The 16883-nt window shown below is 48.9% G+C and overlaps 1 protein-coding gene across 2 annotated transcripts; it reads left to right on the forward strand.

Annotated features, from left to right (window-relative positions):
• The first annotated feature begins 408 nt into the window (after positions 1–408).
• On the forward strand, positions 409–16416 carry LOC120311127 (H-2 class I histocompatibility antigen, Q9 alpha chain-like). 2 transcript variants are annotated; one of them, XM_039350299.1, is made up of 8 exons: positions 409–588; positions 3393–3668; positions 9334–9609; positions 11068–11349; positions 14083–14181; positions 14693–14792; positions 15424–15456; positions 15935–16416. In XM_039350299.1, exons 1-7 carry the CDS (start codon positions 519–521, stop codon positions 15428–15430), a joined length of 1110 nt encoding a protein of 369 aa, XP_039206233.1. In that variant the 5' UTR covers positions 409–518; the 3' UTR covers positions 15431–15456; positions 15935–16416. The 2 variants fall into 2 exon arrangements, with proteins under 2 accessions (XP_039206233.1, XP_039206234.1); XM_039350300.1 differs by lacking the exon at positions 9334–9609.
• Positions 16417–16883: the final 467 nt, after the last annotated feature.

Here is a 16883-nt window from a genome sequence, read left to right on the forward strand (position 1 = left end):
CCTTTTTGTATAGTGGTGACCAGAACAGCACCCGGCATTCCAAGGGTGGCCTCACTTGTGCAGGATAAATTGACATTATGACTTCTCCTGATCTTGAGATTATCCCACTGTTGATGCAGCCCAGGACTGCAGTGCCTTTTTTGGCAGCTCCACCTGATCCCCTGTTTGGAGGCGTTCTGCGGGGGTCTCCCCTCCGCCCCTCCCCCCCAGGCCCAGATAACCCTCCCTCTTTTCCCAGCTCCCCCCCATTTCTGCCCCTCCCCCCAAGAGGCGGAATCCCAGGGAGGGGATTTCCTGATAGAACTTTCGCTTTCCTTTCCCCGCCCTCTCGCACCGGTTGCGCCTGCACGTCTGCCCAGCAACAATGATGACACGGGAATGTTTTTTTTCCTATTGGCTGACCTCGCCCAATCGCCAGCGTGTTCTGGATTGTGGCGCAGTTTACTCCCCGGGACCCCCCCTCTCCCTTTGCCTGGGATTTTGGGAAAGCGGGGCGCAGGTTGAGGATCGGGGCCAGGATGGCTCTGCGCTCTGCGCCCCTCTTCCTCCTGGCGTTGGTGAAGGTGGTCCTGCGGGAGAGCTGCTTCGGTGAGTCCCTTCGGGGGCAGCGGCGGTTGCGCCCCCCCTTTTTCTGCTAGGTGGGAACTTGCTCTCTCCTCTCCCCCCCCCCAAAAAAAAGTTTATTCCCAGGAAGAGAATCCAGATTCGGTCCTCTTTCTCGTCCGCTCCCCCTCCGGCCACTTTGAGATCAGACCCCCCCCCCCAAGTGGTGATGGGGCTCTGCTGCCGCGCTCCCCCCCCCCCAGGAGAGCCCCTCTGGGAGCAGGACAAGAGGGGGGGGGGCTTCCAGATGTCAGTCAAGTCTACCTGGGCGCCCCCTAAGCTCCATCCTTTCCCTCCCCCGAAGTGGAGGTTGTCGGAAAGCGGCGTTTGCAGGGGATCAGGTCCAGTTCACAAACTTCCCGGCTGCCTTGGCGCAACCCCTCCGCCTGGGTCGCCTCTCCTGCCTTGGACGGGCTTGGTGGCTCTTTCTGGCTTCTTCTGGTGCTGGGAGGAGCCGGCTCGTCTCTCGTGTCTGTTGGCAGACAGGGCGGCTGGGGCAACGGGACGATCGGAATAAAGGCTGCCGTGTGAATGCAGCAGGAGAAGAGTCTGGAGAGAAACGATCCTTGAATAACCTTCCTCGAGATCCCTCTTGCTTCATTTTCACTTTCTCCTGGATCCCCTGCACCCCCCCCCCACCGCCCCTGCCCCCAACCCCTAATCTCCCCAGAGCTTTTTTCTGGGACAGGCGGAGATTTGCCTCTCCCGATCTTCCTCCTTCCATTTCGGAAGCCCCCAATTTGCAGAATTAAAAATATTGAAAAGATTAACATTATTATAGTAACCAGACGGGAGATCTTGGGGTGTCCCTAGTTGCTCCTCAGAGAAACTCTCAATGCAGCAGCTTTTCCAGAGGCATTTCCCAAACTCTCAGGATCTGAAGGATCACAGAGGCTGGATTGGAGGCCGGAGGAGAGAAGCCCCTCTGGGTGGGGAGCCTGCAATGAAGGCCTTGCTTGGACACAGACAGGCCCCGACTGACCGGCCCTTCCTGACCGGAGGAGGATTCGTGATTGTGAGGACGCCCAACCTGCGTTACATTCACACCTTTCTCCTCTCAGGCAGACTTCAGCCTCCCTCACTGCTCAGCCCCACGAGGGGAAGGAGCGGGTTCTGGATCACGGAGGGTCCGATCCCCCCTCCTTCTGTCGGAGAAAAGCTCTGATTCATTTGAAATCTCCCCAGAGCAGGACGTGGATCTGGGGATCCCTCTCCCCAAAACCTCTGAGAAGCCGCTGGGATTGTGGGGAGGAGCAGGAAGAAGGAGGCCGAGGCCTTTGCCTTGGGAGACTGGGAAGGACTGGGAGACCATACTGGAGGGACTGGGCAGTGGGACTACAGATAGTCCTCGACTTACAACAGCTCAGAATGGAGACCCAGAAGGGGCCTTGGGGATTTTCATCAGCTTAATCGATTTCCCAGGAGCCTTTTATTCATTTTATTTTCTTTTGATTCTTTTAACCCACTTATAAGCTGTTTTTTTTTTTCTGTTGATTGGGCAGTCTCAGAGACTCTTCCGTGTTTGTGTTTTGACAATGAAAACTAAACAGTGATTTAACAGTGATTTTCTTTTTTCCTTGTTAGTCAAGTTTAGCATAGTTTTATGTCTTGTGAATTTAGTCTATCCCCCAAGGAAGGGCTGAAGAAACTTTGATTCTGCTCAGGTGGGAGTTTGCACGATACAAACTGAAATAATGTTGTTTGTTTATCTTTGGTTCCCCAAAGGGGCTTTAAAGGTGACAGGACCCTCCATACAGAGGCTGAGTTTGGGGATAAGACCCCCAGGCTGAGAGCCCCCCCCCCAACATGAGAGTTGAACTCCCAAGCAGCCTCAGTGTGGGGTGGGGCCAGGATGGAGAAGCCCCATGGGTTTCTTCCGGGTGAGGGGAATTCTGGGAGTTGAAGTCCAAATGGCTGAGTCTGAGAAACACTTAATTTAGGCCTTTCTGTTGAGAGTCACTCATCATGTGAAGAGTTGGGTAGCCACCATCAACCCCCTCCCAAGCTTTGTGGAAGGCCTTGCTGGAAGGGGGGAGTGTGCAATTGGGGCAAGTAAAGTTTGGGGGACCCGACATTCCCCTCCTCTCTCACACCCCACCTTTCCTGCCCTCCAACCCTTCAGGCCCTCCAGAAGCTGCTTCTTTCCCTCTCAGTCGCTCCCTCCTTCCATCCTCCCCCCTTCCTTTCCCCCTTTCTCATCCCCCCAGCTCTCCTCCTCCTCTTCCTCCTTCTTCTTCTCCTTCTTATTTATTTATTTATGAGACTTATATACCACTTTAAGTGCAAGCACTCTCTAAGCGGTGTACACTAGTAAGCAATGTATATATATATATATATTTACATTGCCCCCAACAATCTGGGTCCTCATTTTACCTACCTCGGAAGGATGGAAGGCTGAGTCAACCTTGAGCCGGTGAGATTTGAACCGCTGACCTGCTGAACACAGTCAGCTAAAGTGGCCTGCAGTACTGCATTCTAACTGCTGCGCCACCTCGGCTCTTCTTCTTCTTCTTCTTCTTCTTCTTCTTCTTCTTCTTCTTCTTCTTCTTCTTCTTCTTCTTCTTCTTCTTCTTCTTCTTCTTCTTCTTCTTCTTCTTCTTCTTCTTCTTCTTCTTCTTCTTCTTCTTCTTTTCCTTCTCCTTCTCCTTCTTCTTTCTTCTTCCTACTTCCTTCTTCCTTCTTCCTTCTTCTTCCTTCCTTCTTTCCCCTCAGAGCCTCATATTGGAGCCTCCATAGGATGAGGGTCCTTGACTGGAGCCCCCTAACTCTTCCCCTCTGGTCCCTTCCAGGCGCCTCTTCGCACTCCATGAAGTATTTCTCCTCCTCCATCTCAGAGCCCAGTCAGGGGCTGCCCCATTTTGTCTCTGTGGGATATGTGGACGGTCAGGTCTTTGTTCACTACGACAGCAACAGCCGGAGGGAGCAGCCTCGAGTCTCCTGGATGAAAAAGGTGGGGAAGGAGGACCCCCAGTACTGGGACAGAGAGACCCAGAGAGAACGTGGCACTGAGGAGGAGTTCAAAGAAAGCCTGGAGAGTCTGAGGCTTCGCTACAATCAGAGCGAAGGTGAGTGATGGGTCGGGTGGCTCCTTCTGCCCCATAATCCCCTCCCCAGGAACCAGAGTGGGGAGAAAGGGGGGTCCCTTTAAAGGGAAAGGCTGCTTCTCCACATTTAAAAAGGGTTTTAATATGTTGATTCCTTTTTTAAAAATCAGTATAAGCTTGTTGTTGCCTCCATAGCTGATGTTTTCTGCCAATTGCAGTTAATAAAAATATTTTTAAGGATGTGGATATGGATATGAACTGAGTTAAAGAGACCGAAATCTCCTCTCCCCCCCCCACGAAAGTTGGAGGGTCCTGGCTTTGGTGGACCCCAGCTGTGGGGGAGGGAAGGGATCTCAGGTCTCTCCCCTCCTGAAAAGAAGCAGGTGGATCCTAAGGAGATCCTGAACTCCTGTGCTGTCCTCTTGGTGGGGCTGCCCTGGAGGGGGGAGGCCTTTTTCAGCAGCCCCCCCTTCTGCCATCTTTGGGGGAGAAGATTCACCTTCAAGGAACCTGATTTAGGGGAGAGATTGCAAGCAAATATCTGTGTCACCAGAGGCTGCTTCGGGCTGAGGTAAACCTTCTGCACAAACATCAGCCATTTTCCCTCCTTTTATCCCAAGGAGGTGCAGCCCCCCTTCTTCTGCCCTTTCCTGGCTCATCCCCCCCAGGCAGACACCCGAGAGATCTGCCTGTTCTGCCCCTGATCCCCCCAGACCTCTCCAGACCCCCTGCTGGCCTCTCAGGGGAGCAGAGCTGGACCCAGAGGGCTCCCCCTGGTGGAGAAAGGAGGAAAGAGACTGGCAAAAGAACGCCCCCAGTGGTGCCTCCACCCACAGATAGCACCCTGGTAGCTGATCTGCAAATAACAGGCTTGCATTTACCTATGCACAAACGTACCCTGGTGGCCATTGAGGGAATTTCCCTGAAGTGAGCTGAGGTGGCGCAGCAGTTAGAGTGCAGTACTGCAGGCCACTTTAGCTGACTGTGTTCAGCAGGTCAGCGGTTCAAATCTCACCGGCTCAAGGTTGACTCAGCCTTCCATCCTTCCGAGGTAGGTAAAATGAGGACCCAGATTGTTGGGGGCAATGTAAATATATATATATACATTGCTTAATGGTCTTAGAGAGTGCTTGCACTTAAAGCGGTATATAAGTCTCATAAATAAATAAATAAGTGCCCACCCAGATAGAGAGACCCCTAGTGGTCAAAGAGTGAACTTTGCTGAAGCACTCACACGAACAGTGTACCCTGGCAGCCAGGAAAGAAATTTCCCTGAAGTGGCTACCCAAACAGCAACCCCTAGTGGTCAAAGGGCGAAGTTCACTGAATTCACTTCAAAACAGCTAGAAAGTTTACTGAACCTGTCCTAGCGCAGCCAGCCAAGGAGAAATGCTGCCACCAGCTAACCTTGACCTGTACGCAGAGGCTGATGTCCAAGCTTCACTGAAGCCAAAGACATCCCAGATACCCTATGACCTGAGGCAACAAAGAAAGCCTACTGAAGCCATGCGGTCTAACCTGTTGGAGAAATGGGACACTGTCCGCAATCGCCATGAAAGGCATTGGGAGAAATTATACAAACTCTACCAAGTGCCTAAGGAGGAGCTCTCCCCCAAACGTGCGCTCTCATTAAAAAACGATAGGGAAGAGGCTTTCTTGCAATGGATAGACTCCGAACGCCATCTCGAAAGGATGCAGTCACAACTAGGAGACCCAACACTCGATAGCAGGATGCAAAGCCTCAAGCTACTAAACAAGAAACGTAAAAGGTTTCTGGAGAGTATAGACCACCTCCCGGAGACCAAGCCTTACCCGAAAGACATATCAGTTGAGAGGGCCAAGTCTGAAGTTTCTCATCATTCGTATGCGCCATCCCAGTGATCACATGTGGCCCCCCTCACGCCTCTGAAAAAGCTTCACCCTTTCGCCATACCTCACCACGATCCCAGGTGCATTCCAGCGTGTCACAACAATCTCACATTACAGGCGCCTCCCACCATTCAAAAGCGTCCTCTCATCATAGCCAAGCGTCCCGAGTTTCAAGGACAGAGAGCTTGGCCATTTGAACCGAAGAAGCAAACATTGAAGCTGAAGCTACCAATGCAGTCTTTTGTGTGTTAGAAGCAGAGCAGCGCAAAAAGAAACAATTGGCGACGATAGAGGCTGAAGCAGCTCAAATGGAGGCCAAACGAAAGGCTGAAGCAGTGCAAAAGGAAGCTGAAGCAGCTCAAATAGAGGCCAGATGAAAGGCTGCTCTAGTCGAGCTTGAGCTCATATATAGCCAACAAGAAGTGGCAGATAAAACGGAAGAGCAAAAGCCCTTCAGAAGACATTCCAATGCGCCACCCTTCTCGCACAATTTAGAATGACTGGAGATTGAAAGTCAGCATAGCCACCTGCAGGCCTATGTTGATAACCAGTGTGCGTCTCAACAGGGGCAGGCAGGAGCACTGCAGTTATCCACAAGCCCCCCAAAACCAAGTAGACAGGAAGGAGAATCTCGACGACCTGATGTGCCAGCCTGCCAGAGAGCTGATGTTGCACCATCTGGAGGGCTTCCCCCCAGAGTTACAACACTGACTCCAACAAACCAAACCACAGATGGTAACCGGATAGGTCCATCTGCAACGGTGATGGCTCCACAGCAGGAAGAGCTGCCGCTAAAGGATGAGATTGTCAGGACGAGCCAGGCTAGAGTCCCTATTGCAGGGCTTTTCAATCTTTTCACCCATTGTACTACTTTTAGGATATGGCAACATCCGAGTACCACCAGTCACCTGGCAAGGTGTCAAAAACTTGACCAAAAAAAAAAGGAAAAAAAGTGATAAAATACAGATAGTCCTCGACTTACAACAATTTGTTTAGTGACTGTTCGAAGTTACAATGGCACTGAAAAAAGTGCCCCCCAAGCCACAGCCAAGCAAGACATCTGCCTGCCTGCTCAGCGGCGCTCTTCCTCCTGTCCGAGGTTTTCATTGTTGTGAGCATTTCTGTTGAGGATTGGCAGCAGGGGAGGGTGTTTGGTTTTTATTCCCCCTGTCTACTGGGTGGTTGCAGCAGGTTTTGGTCACTTCACATGACCCTGGGACACTGTGACCATCATAAATATGAATCAGTTGCCAAGCATCTGAATGTAAATCACAAGACCCTGGAGATGCTGCAACATTCCAGCTGATTGGTGTTTCTTCAGGGCTCAGCAGAAGCACCAGAATCATTACCGAGCTCCATCTGGAGCCTGGCGGTGATTCTGGTGTTTCCACTGAGCCCTGACAGCCCTGTAGCTCCAGCCATCTCTCACTCAGGCTTCTGTAGTGCTGCCACTGGTTCATCTCATTCCCCTCCCCCACTACCACTTTTCTAGGATGGTCGCGTACCACCTGCTAGGTGCCAATGTACCACAGGTGGTACCCGTACCACTGGTTGAAAAGCCTGCCCTATTGCATCAAGAGAAAACAGCATCCCGATGCGCCGCCTTCATGCCCAACCACGGAGGAGAATCTCGACCACCAGATGTGCCAGCTGGCCAGGGAGCTGGCAACACACCACCTGAACGACAATAATACCCCCCCGACAAGTGAGCACACAAGAAGTCAGGCCTCCTCAGCTTAACGTAAAGGCAGAGGAATTCAGGCCAGACCTTCAAGGTTCCTCGTCCGTGCCACTGGAAGTTAACCCCAACAAGACGTTTTCTGTCAAAAAATGCCAGCCGTCTGTGCCACGTTTCCCTGCTCTTGGAAACAGTGCCTATGAGGTTCAATGAGAAGCCACTGATCGTGCTCCAGATGACCTCAACGCTGTACCAACCCAGCCAGATGGCAAACCTTGCACAGCATCATCAGATCCTCCAACACCCTGGGGAAGAAAGTTAGATTTAGGAGAGTACAAGGTTGGCTTCAAATGCTGTGAATCTCCGGAAGACGTGGCCAAAGCTGGTGAAGCTAAGGGAAAGTGTCACCTGAGCAAGAGTGACAAGCACCCGGAAGCCCTGCATCCAGACTCTGGACAGCTACAACAAGCAGCTTCTACTCCTCCTTCAACTGAGGAGCCCCATTACAGCTCCTAAGAGCTCCCAGAGGTCCCTGCCAAGGTTAACTGCACATTAGTGACCAACCGCAAACTCCAACCCAGGTGAATATCTCAACCACCTCCATTCTAAGTAATGGAAGACAACCTCACCTAAAACCATGTGAAGAACACTTCACGCTTGTGACAACCAAACCCATTTTGGAAGCAACAGTGTTCCAGACCAGTAAGAATTACAATGACTTAGCTTTGTCCATAGAGGACAAACAATTTCTGCAGCTACGCACGTTCTCCCAGAGCACCACATACTGGGACAGGCCGCGTCCAGGAGAACAGAAACAAGACTGGGAGTCATAGAGTACACTCCTAAGTTGTATCCAAAGCATACACGTGCAACGTATATACATCTCCAGCTCACTCGCTCAAAGAAAGAATTGTACGCTTTCTCAGATGTGTCAACGAAGGTGATTGTAGCCATAGGATACATCAGAGTTTACAGCGTCGTTTTCATCACTGGAAAGGCGAAACTAACAACACAGAGTTAGAACTCTGTGGTACCATATTGGCTGTAAAACTCACCAACTTGACAGCGAAAATGATAGGCCTTGGGCTACAATCCACCACCTACACAAACAGCAAGGTGAAGTCAAGCTACATCTGCAACCGAAGCAGACACTTCTACGTCTATGTAGGTAATAGAGTAGAAAAGATTGAAACATCTTCAACCCCTGATCAATGGCAACATATGCCAACAGATAAGCACCTTGTGGACCAAGCTAAGCAGTCCACCCTTGTGTCACAGTTGGCAGAGTTGATCTGGCTAAAAGGTCCTGAGTTCTTGGCTTGTCCAGACAGCCTGATGCCACAGAGATCAAAACGCTATACGCTTCTAGTTCCAGATCAACATGCCAACGTTCAACTTCAGGCACCCAGTAAATTTCTCAGACAGGATGAGAAAACGACCGTCCAGACCATCTGCTTGTCCTCAATGGGCAAAGAGACAGAGAAACCACCTTGTAGCCAATTCCTAGAACCAGTCTGTTTCGAATGCTCTTCTAAACAGGAAGTTCTCAGGCTGAGCAGGAGCTGCAGAGAAAGGATCCCCTCACCCCATCACTCATAGGTATGGAAAGGGAGGGGAAGGACTGGTCAGTTTAGTTCAGCTGTACTTACAAGTGGTTTTAACTTAGATTTGAGAGTTTCTACCATTAATCCTTCCTCATTCTGAAGCCCAACCAGAAGTAGAAATATTTCAACATTTCTTTTTGGTTTTTTCAAAAATTCGGCTTCTTTTTAAATCCAAGAATTTAGTCACTTGAAGTTGAAAGATCTTCTTCAGGGCGTTGCAGTGACAGTAAACATCAAACTCATTTCAAAGGTCAATAACATTTCGAGTTTGCAGATCAGATTGAGCCACTTGCTGCTGTTGCTCAGGCAAATATTCCTTTGTGGCCCTTCAAGTCTTCATTCCCACATTGCACAAAGCCATGGTTTGTTTCTGGTTAATCTAGGAAAGATGGAGAAGGATAGATGGAGGAGCTTCTTTCCCTCCGTTTCTTTTGCGACTTCTTTTTTTCTCTGTCTCCCTCGGGATCCTCCGCTGGCAAAGGGGTCTGTGTCTATCTTGAGGACTCCCCAAACCATCATATTGTCCCTATTTCAGGCCTTCACATCTTGCAGTGGATGTATGGCTGTGAGCTCCAGGCTGATGGGAGCAAAGGAGGGTTTATGCAGCTTGGCTACGATGGGAGGACTTTCCTCATCTTCGACAAGGAGAGACTCACCTGGGTGGCTCCCCAACCCCAGGCCCAGATCACCCAGAGGAATTGGGATGCTATTCCAGGATTGAATCAGAGACACAAGTCCTATCTGGAGGAAATCTGCATTGAATGGCTGGAGAGGTATCTGTCCTACGGGAAGGAGACGCTGCTGAAGAAAGGTGAGCCTCTGGATGCAGGCTGGACTTTCCTCCTTTGTGGCTGGATTTCTGGTGCACATTCGGCCCCTTTGGGTTCCTGGTTTGCAGTCTGGCTGCCCAGGAGGGAATCCTCCCCCTCCCCCCCTCCCAGCCCCTCTCCATGACGCGGGAGGCCCTGATTGGTTCCCCTTGCCAGGCCCCCATTCCATGGACCAGGAAACGCAGCCCCTGCCTGGCGGGTGTCTGGGTGGATCAGGCAGGAGAAGCACTTGGGGGTGTCCTGTTCATTGCCCACAGTGAGGCAACAGGAGCACTTGGGGTTCTTCGGTGAGACCCCCATTAGTCAAACTGTAGTCAAGTGTGAGGGGCTCCTTTAATTTCCCCCCATTAATTCTCCTTCCCCCCACATCCCGCAGGGGGCTCCTTCCCTGCCTTGCACCTGATGGTGCACCTCCCATGCCCACCACTAGGGGGCTCCACTTCTACCATTAATAAGACATCATCAGTGCCCCCGCTTGGACAAAAAAAGGCCAAGGTTGAGGGGTTCTTTTCTTTCCAAAGTTTCTGCGGATCTTTCTCTTAAACCTCAAACAGGTTCCCTCCATTCTGATTTAGTCTTTCCTCAAAACAGCCCCCTCCCCACCTTCAGGAACACCCCCTCCCCCCCCAAGGGGGGCTCAAAGTGTAATCTTTTCCTGTGATTTGTTATTATGTTCCCATCTACCCAACCTCTCCCCACTGGGTCAACCCCTTCCCCTCTGGGATCCTTGACCCCCCCCCAATATTAGGGTTACTCTAATACTTTAGGGTAGTGGTTCTCAACCTTTTTAATGCTGTGACCCCCCAACCGGTCGTACATCGAGGACTACTCAACCGGTCGTAAGTCGAGGACTACTCAATTGGTGCAGCACCGTTGGCAGAATGGGACTTTTGGTGGGCTCAGCAGGGCAGAGACAGCCTGGACAATTCCGATTGGCTTTTGAAAGCCAATAGAATTAGACTCTATTCAAGAGAGTCTGTTCTATTGGCTTTCAAAAGCCAATAGAATAAAAGGGAGTAGCACAGCTAAGGAAAAGGGGGGAAAAAATGGCGGACTGCATTGTTTGGCGACCCCCGTGAAATGGTCGTTCGACCCCAACAACACAGGAAACCTCTGTGTTGTTGTTGTCTTGAAAGGGAACTTAAAAGAGCAGCTCCACTTTCCCTCCCCTGAAGGGAGCAGCCCAAGATCACCCAGAGTTCAAAGAAAGCAATTTCCTTGGACCCTCAATTTGCTGCTGGATGTTTTTCAGGCTGAGTCCCTGGGAAGGACTTGTGGTTGAGCATTTTCCAGATCTGGAGCATTTCCTAAAACTCTTGGAGACGCTGCAGGTGTGGAGTGGGAAGTAGTGGGAGATTTTCCTGCCTCTCCAAGTTTCCCATGCACCTTCCAGGCTCTGGAGGGGCTCAGAGCTAATTCCGGGGGTGCCATTTCTGCAGAGCCCCCAGAGGTGACCATGAGCAGCAGGACAGAGGTGGAGGATGGGATGGAGATGCACGTCTGCCGCGTGGATGGCTTCTACCCCAGGGAGATCGAGGCCTTCTGGACGAGGGACGGGGAGGTCTGGCTGCAGGACACCCTCCGTGGCTCCGTGGCCCCCAACGCAGATGGGACCTTCCACACCACGCTCAGCATCCAGATTGATCCCAAAGAGAGGGGCCGCTATCTGTGCCACGTGGAGCACAACGGCCTGCAGGAGCCTCTGGACGTGGCCCTGGAGGGTGAGAGGCTGCAGAGAGGGAAAGGCTGACAGGGTGGAGGGCTGTGGGAGAGGAATCTGACCCCAGCTGTGTCCAGATGTGAGCATACCGGAGCTTTAAGCCATTGGTTTTTCCAGTGTTTGAAGTTGGTGAAGCTGCAGGGACCAGACCTTAGAACCGGCTTCAGGGGATGTGAAGGAAACTCCAGAATCCCATCATAAGAGCTGGCAGATCCTGATGAAATCCTCTTAGATCCTCTCTTAGCCTCTGTCCCTCCCCTCTTTCTGGCCTCCAGCAGAAAAACAGCAGAAACAGATTTGCTTTTCTTTAGAATTCCTAAAATACAAGAATCAGGAGGTATCTGGTAGCCCCTTTTCTGAGGGGAAATTTTGACTAAAATGCATGAACTGCATCCCACTTCAGGAAACGCAGAGAGTAGCTGGACTGATGCGCCAGGAATTTTTGCCCTCAGAGACTAGCGCGGCTTTCCTGCTTTAAAGGTCAAAATATTGTATGTTGCTGCTGTTTGAAAGAAATTACACCTTATTTTATGATACGATATGGGAATTCCTGAGGCTCAGCATAAAACCCAAGAAAAAAAGCCCTCTAAGAACTCTGCATATGTTCATAACTGCCCCTAACATTATTTACACTGGATTTCCAAAATTGCAGAATTCAAGTTTAAATCTTTTATTAATGAAATAATAAAATTTCACCACAATACAAAAAAAAACCATTCAAATTTAATTTTTATGCTGATGCCCCGGGCAAAATAAAATATTTGTGTTTGTTGTTTTTAGCAAGCATCAATTCACAAATGGCATGATAGCTATTCAGTAGGAGTCCTGAGTTTTGTGCAAGAGAAAATTAAATTTAAAGTTCCCCTCCTCAGAACTGACTCCCAAAGCAATACCACTTTATAATGCTTTGGTAAGACCCTACTTTGAATATTGCATCCAGTTTTGGTCGCCACGACATAAAAAAGATGTTGAGACTCTAGAAAGAGTACAGAGAAGAGCAACAAAGATGATTAGGAGCCTGGAGGGTAAAACATATGAGGAATTGGGTTGCTGGAATTGGGTATGTCTAGTTTAAAGATCACCTCAGGTGGGGACTGCAGCCAAGAAATTAAAAGACACTTGCTTCTGGGGAGGAAAGCTATGGCAAATCTAGACAGCATACTAAAAAGCAGAGACATCACCCTGCCAACAAAAGTGCGTATAGTCCAGGCCATGGTTTTCCCAGTTGCAATGTACGGCTGTGAAAGTTGGACCATAAGAAAGGCTAAGCGCAAAAGAATTGAGGCCTTTGAACTATGGTGCTGGAGAAGACTCCTGCGAGTCCCTTGGACTGCAAGGTGTTCAAACCGGTCAATCCTAGAAGAGATCAACCCCGACTGCTCTTTAGAAGGCCAGATCCTGAAGTTGAAACTCAAGTACTTTGGCCACCTAATGAGAAGGAAGGATTCACTGGAGAAGAGCCTAATGATGGGAAAGATTGAGGGCAATAGAAGAAGGGGACGACAGAGAATGAGATGGCTGGATGGAGTCACTGAAGCAGTAGGTGAGAACTTAAATGGACTCCAGAAGATGGTAGAGGACAGGAAGACCTGGAGGAACGTTGTCCATGGGGTCACGATGGGTCGGACACGACTTCGCAATTAACAACAACAACAACAAGTTTAATGAAAAGAAGGATTAGGGGTGACATGATAGCAGTCTTCCAATATCTCAAGGGCTGCCCCAAAGATAAGATAAGATAACCTTTATTATCATTTTTATACTGTGGGCACAATGGCACACATCAAAAATGAAATTTAATTGCCTGCTCTCAAAATGAAACACATACATGACACACACCTAAACATACAATGAACAGCATATGTAGAGAGGGAGTCAAGCTATTCTCCAAAGCACATGAAGGCAGGACAAGAAGCAATGGATGGAAATTAAACAAGGAGAGAAGCAATCTGGAATTAAGGAGAAAATTCCTAACCTTGAGAACAATAAACCAAATGGAACAATTTGCCTTCAGAAGTTGTGGGGGCTCCATCACTGGAGGCATCTAAGAAGAGACTGGACAGCCACTTGTCTGGAAGGCTTGAACAGGGGGTTGAGCTAGAAGACCTCCAAAGTCCCTTCAAACTCTGTTCTTCTGTTTCTGCCATTTCTGGGACCGTCCAGAAGTTGAATGTCACCATATTCCGTTTATCATGCTGAAGTTCTGGAAACACAAAATATAATTTTATGCCTTTTCTGGACTGGTCAAAGAAATGGAAGTGTATACTTAAAAAAATGACGGGTGGTATGAACTGTTTTACTTTAAATAATAAAATGCAAATATTCAAACTGAAGACAAAAGCCCATTCCACTTAGAGTGATGATAAGAGATATTGGGGCTGCCTATAAAAAGAGCAAAAATATTTTTGCTTACATTATTGTGTTGGTGAAGTTTTTGTTTTGTAAGTTGCTGAGAGTCACAAAGTTGCAAATGGCTGTTTTTGAGCTGAAGAGCTAAAGATGAATTCAGTTTCCTTCATGCTGGGCTGGTGGGAGAAGAAGGCAGCGACATGAGGTCACGTCCTAACAATGGTTAGCTAGGCGCCTTCAGGTTTCCCTCAGAGGGACATGAAGAGGAGCCCATGGAGGTTTTTAATTTGGGGAATTTCCAGCTTTGGCTGCTTTAGGTCTCTCCCCCAATTGGGATGATTGTTTTGGGCTCTCCTTCAATTATCTGCTTTTTCTCCCAATTCAGAACCAAAATCCAACCTGGGGATCATCATCGGCTGCGTTGTGGCTGGCCTTGTCTCGGTGTTTGCGATTGTTGGGATCTTGGCTTTTATTTACATTCCCAGTAAGTATTCTTTTTTGGGTTCTTGGGGGAAGATAGGAACATCACTCCCAAGTCTCTCCCTTTGGGGAGCTTCTTCCGGGCTTCCTTCTGTCCTGTTTTCCCAGCCCTCTTGGGGAGCATCTGAGACTCAGCCTCTTGCTGGGACTCCATTCTCGATTCAGCTGAGTCTGAAGTGGGGACAGTCCCGTCTTCTTCTGAGCTGGGAAGAGGCATCCCAGTTCTGTCCCTTTCCAAGGTTTTGGTCGAAGAGCAGCAGAGAAGGATTTCCATGAAAATCTTCCTCCCCTCCCAGCTGCTGCTACTTCCCCCATTTCCCTCCATCCATTTCGGAGGCAGCAGGTCTCCCTAGGGGCAAATCAGGAGATACTTTTGTATTTTGAAGATCTTTCTGTCTTTATTTATGGGTCAAAGGAACTGTGAAATATCTCCTGGGGTTCTTCCTCCTAAAGAGGTGAGATTGGATGATCTCTGGTGGGTTCTTTGGAGCTTTCACTGATTTTTATCCTTGCAGAGAGACGTCAAGATGACCACAATGCAACACCGAGTGAATTGTCCTCTTTACAAGTAATCTCCAACTTAAAGCAGGGACCAGAGGCTCCATCAGTTGAGAGGTGTGTATGTGTGTGTGTGTGTTTGTGTGCTATCTTCCTCTTCATTGTAAAAATCTGGCTGGGGAAGATGGACCCCCTTTTCATTACAGCCAGGCTGTTCTTGGAAGTGGGGTCCTCAAAGAGAAACCTTTGGGACAAGGAACCTTCCAGAAGATGAGAAGACCCAGCTGGTGGGAGGTCCCTCTGACTGAGGACATGCTCTGTTTCCCAACTGGGCAGAAAGGAAAGGTTTGGTGAAATGAGAGTCAGAAGTTCCATCAAATTAGGGATCAAAAGGGGGCATTTTGAGAGACAAGGAGCTTTGGGGGATGCCAGCTGGATCTCCTCTTGGTCTCCCATCACAAGGCTGTCTAAGTACGAACTGACTGGAAAAAGAAACTTTGGATCTATCTGTATCTTTTTAGGTCAGCTCTGCCTTCTGGCTTTGTGTGATAGACCTATAAATTTGAAGAATTCTTTCCTGTGCCTTTAAGCCAAAGCGGTTTGGTTCAAACTCTCTCCATGTATTTGTGGGTCTCTGATTGTGTGCGAGAGAGAAAGGGAGGGAGATGGAGTCAGAAAGAGCTGAGTTTTTCCATCTGTAAGCCAAGAGAGCAACTTTCTCCCCCGCCTTTCTTTCCCTCTTTTCCAGGAAGTGAGGAAGAATCCAGCAGTTCCAGCCAGGGTGAGTCGGAGGGAGCTGCTGCTGCACGAGCCATTCTGTCCCTTTGCCAGACTTTGGGCGGATGGGGGGGGGATGAAAAGAGAGAAAGCCCCCCCTTTTTTTAAAGGCCCTCCTAATAACTCCTCCCCGGGTTCCCTCTGTGTCCAGTTCTGGTGAAATAATTAGAATAATTAGAGACAGTTTCATTTCGGGTTGAGGGCACCAAGTGAGACTAACTGGGAGACGGTGAGTTCTTTTTTTTTTTTTTTAAAGAAAATTTTATTGATTTTCTAATTTTACATTTAAATATTTGGAAAGCACGTGGCGGCTGAGTTGGTCAATAATTTAATAACATACAAATATCTTTAGTGCAGATCTCAAACTATTACATTAACTATTTCCTCTCTTTTCCCTTTGGTATTTCATGTCTCATATTTAAATTAATACAATTCTTATTATACTGATTAAATAAAAAAAACCTTTTCCCTCCTCTTTGTAGCACGAGTGGACACTCCCAGCATCAGGAGGGAGGAGAGAAGAGGGGATCGGCCTTCTTCTGAATTAGGACCGACTCTCAGGTGGAGCCCTTCAGACCCTTCCAGCATGCTGGAACCAGGATGGATTTTGGGTCTTGCTCTTCAGGTGCCTCATTTCATGCAGTCGCCCAAGAATGCAGAGACGCTTGATTGACGGGAAAGAAGTCCCCATATTACGACGGATGCTTTCTGAGCAAAGGAGTGAAAGGATTGAAAGTGAACAGTGAAATTGAAAAAGGGTGGGGTCTTACACCCAAACTTCTTTTGGGATTCCCAGATGCCTTCAAGAGCTGGCCATCTTTGAGAGCCTATAAAGGAGACTATTTAAAGCAGCCACATCCATCCTGGCCCCTGTGGGCCACATGCGGCCTTGGATAGCTAGTAAAGCGGTCCTGCAGAAGTTTTAATGCTCTAATAAAAATATAAAGGAAGTTATTTAAATACATTAACTATATTATAGATTTTATATGTGGCCCAAGACCATTTCTCCTCACTCCGTGGAGCCAAGACAAGCCGAAAGGTCGGACACGGCTGCTTTAAAGCATTTTGTGAGAATTCAATCAGTATTTGAGTGTCTTCCCCTGATTCAAAAGTTTTAGAACTGTATTTATTTCTTAGACACCTAAAGAACTTTAGGCAGCTCACAAAAATAGTCAAACTATGAAGAACACAAAAACCGCATGACAAAAACTAAAAACTTGGGCCCACCATCTTCCTTTTAGGAGCCCCGACACCCATCTGCAGGATGGTGGAAGGCGCTAAGCATGTGGATTCAGTGTCCACCGCATCAAACATTCTTGCGTTCCCAGGTCTCTCCTCAGCCAGCAACGATCCTTCTTAGCCAAGAGGTGGGAAAGTTCCCCCCCCCTCCAGTCATCACATCTTCCCTACCATAACATGGCATCGACCACC

This window comes from Crotalus tigris, unplaced genomic scaffold (assembly GCF_016545835.1).
Source record: "Crotalus tigris isolate CLP2741 ecotype Arizona unplaced genomic scaffold, ASM1654583v1 scf7180000018317.730465, whole genome shotgun sequence".
Lineage (NCBI taxonomy): Eukaryota > Metazoa > Chordata > Lepidosauria > Squamata > Viperidae > Crotalus > Crotalus tigris.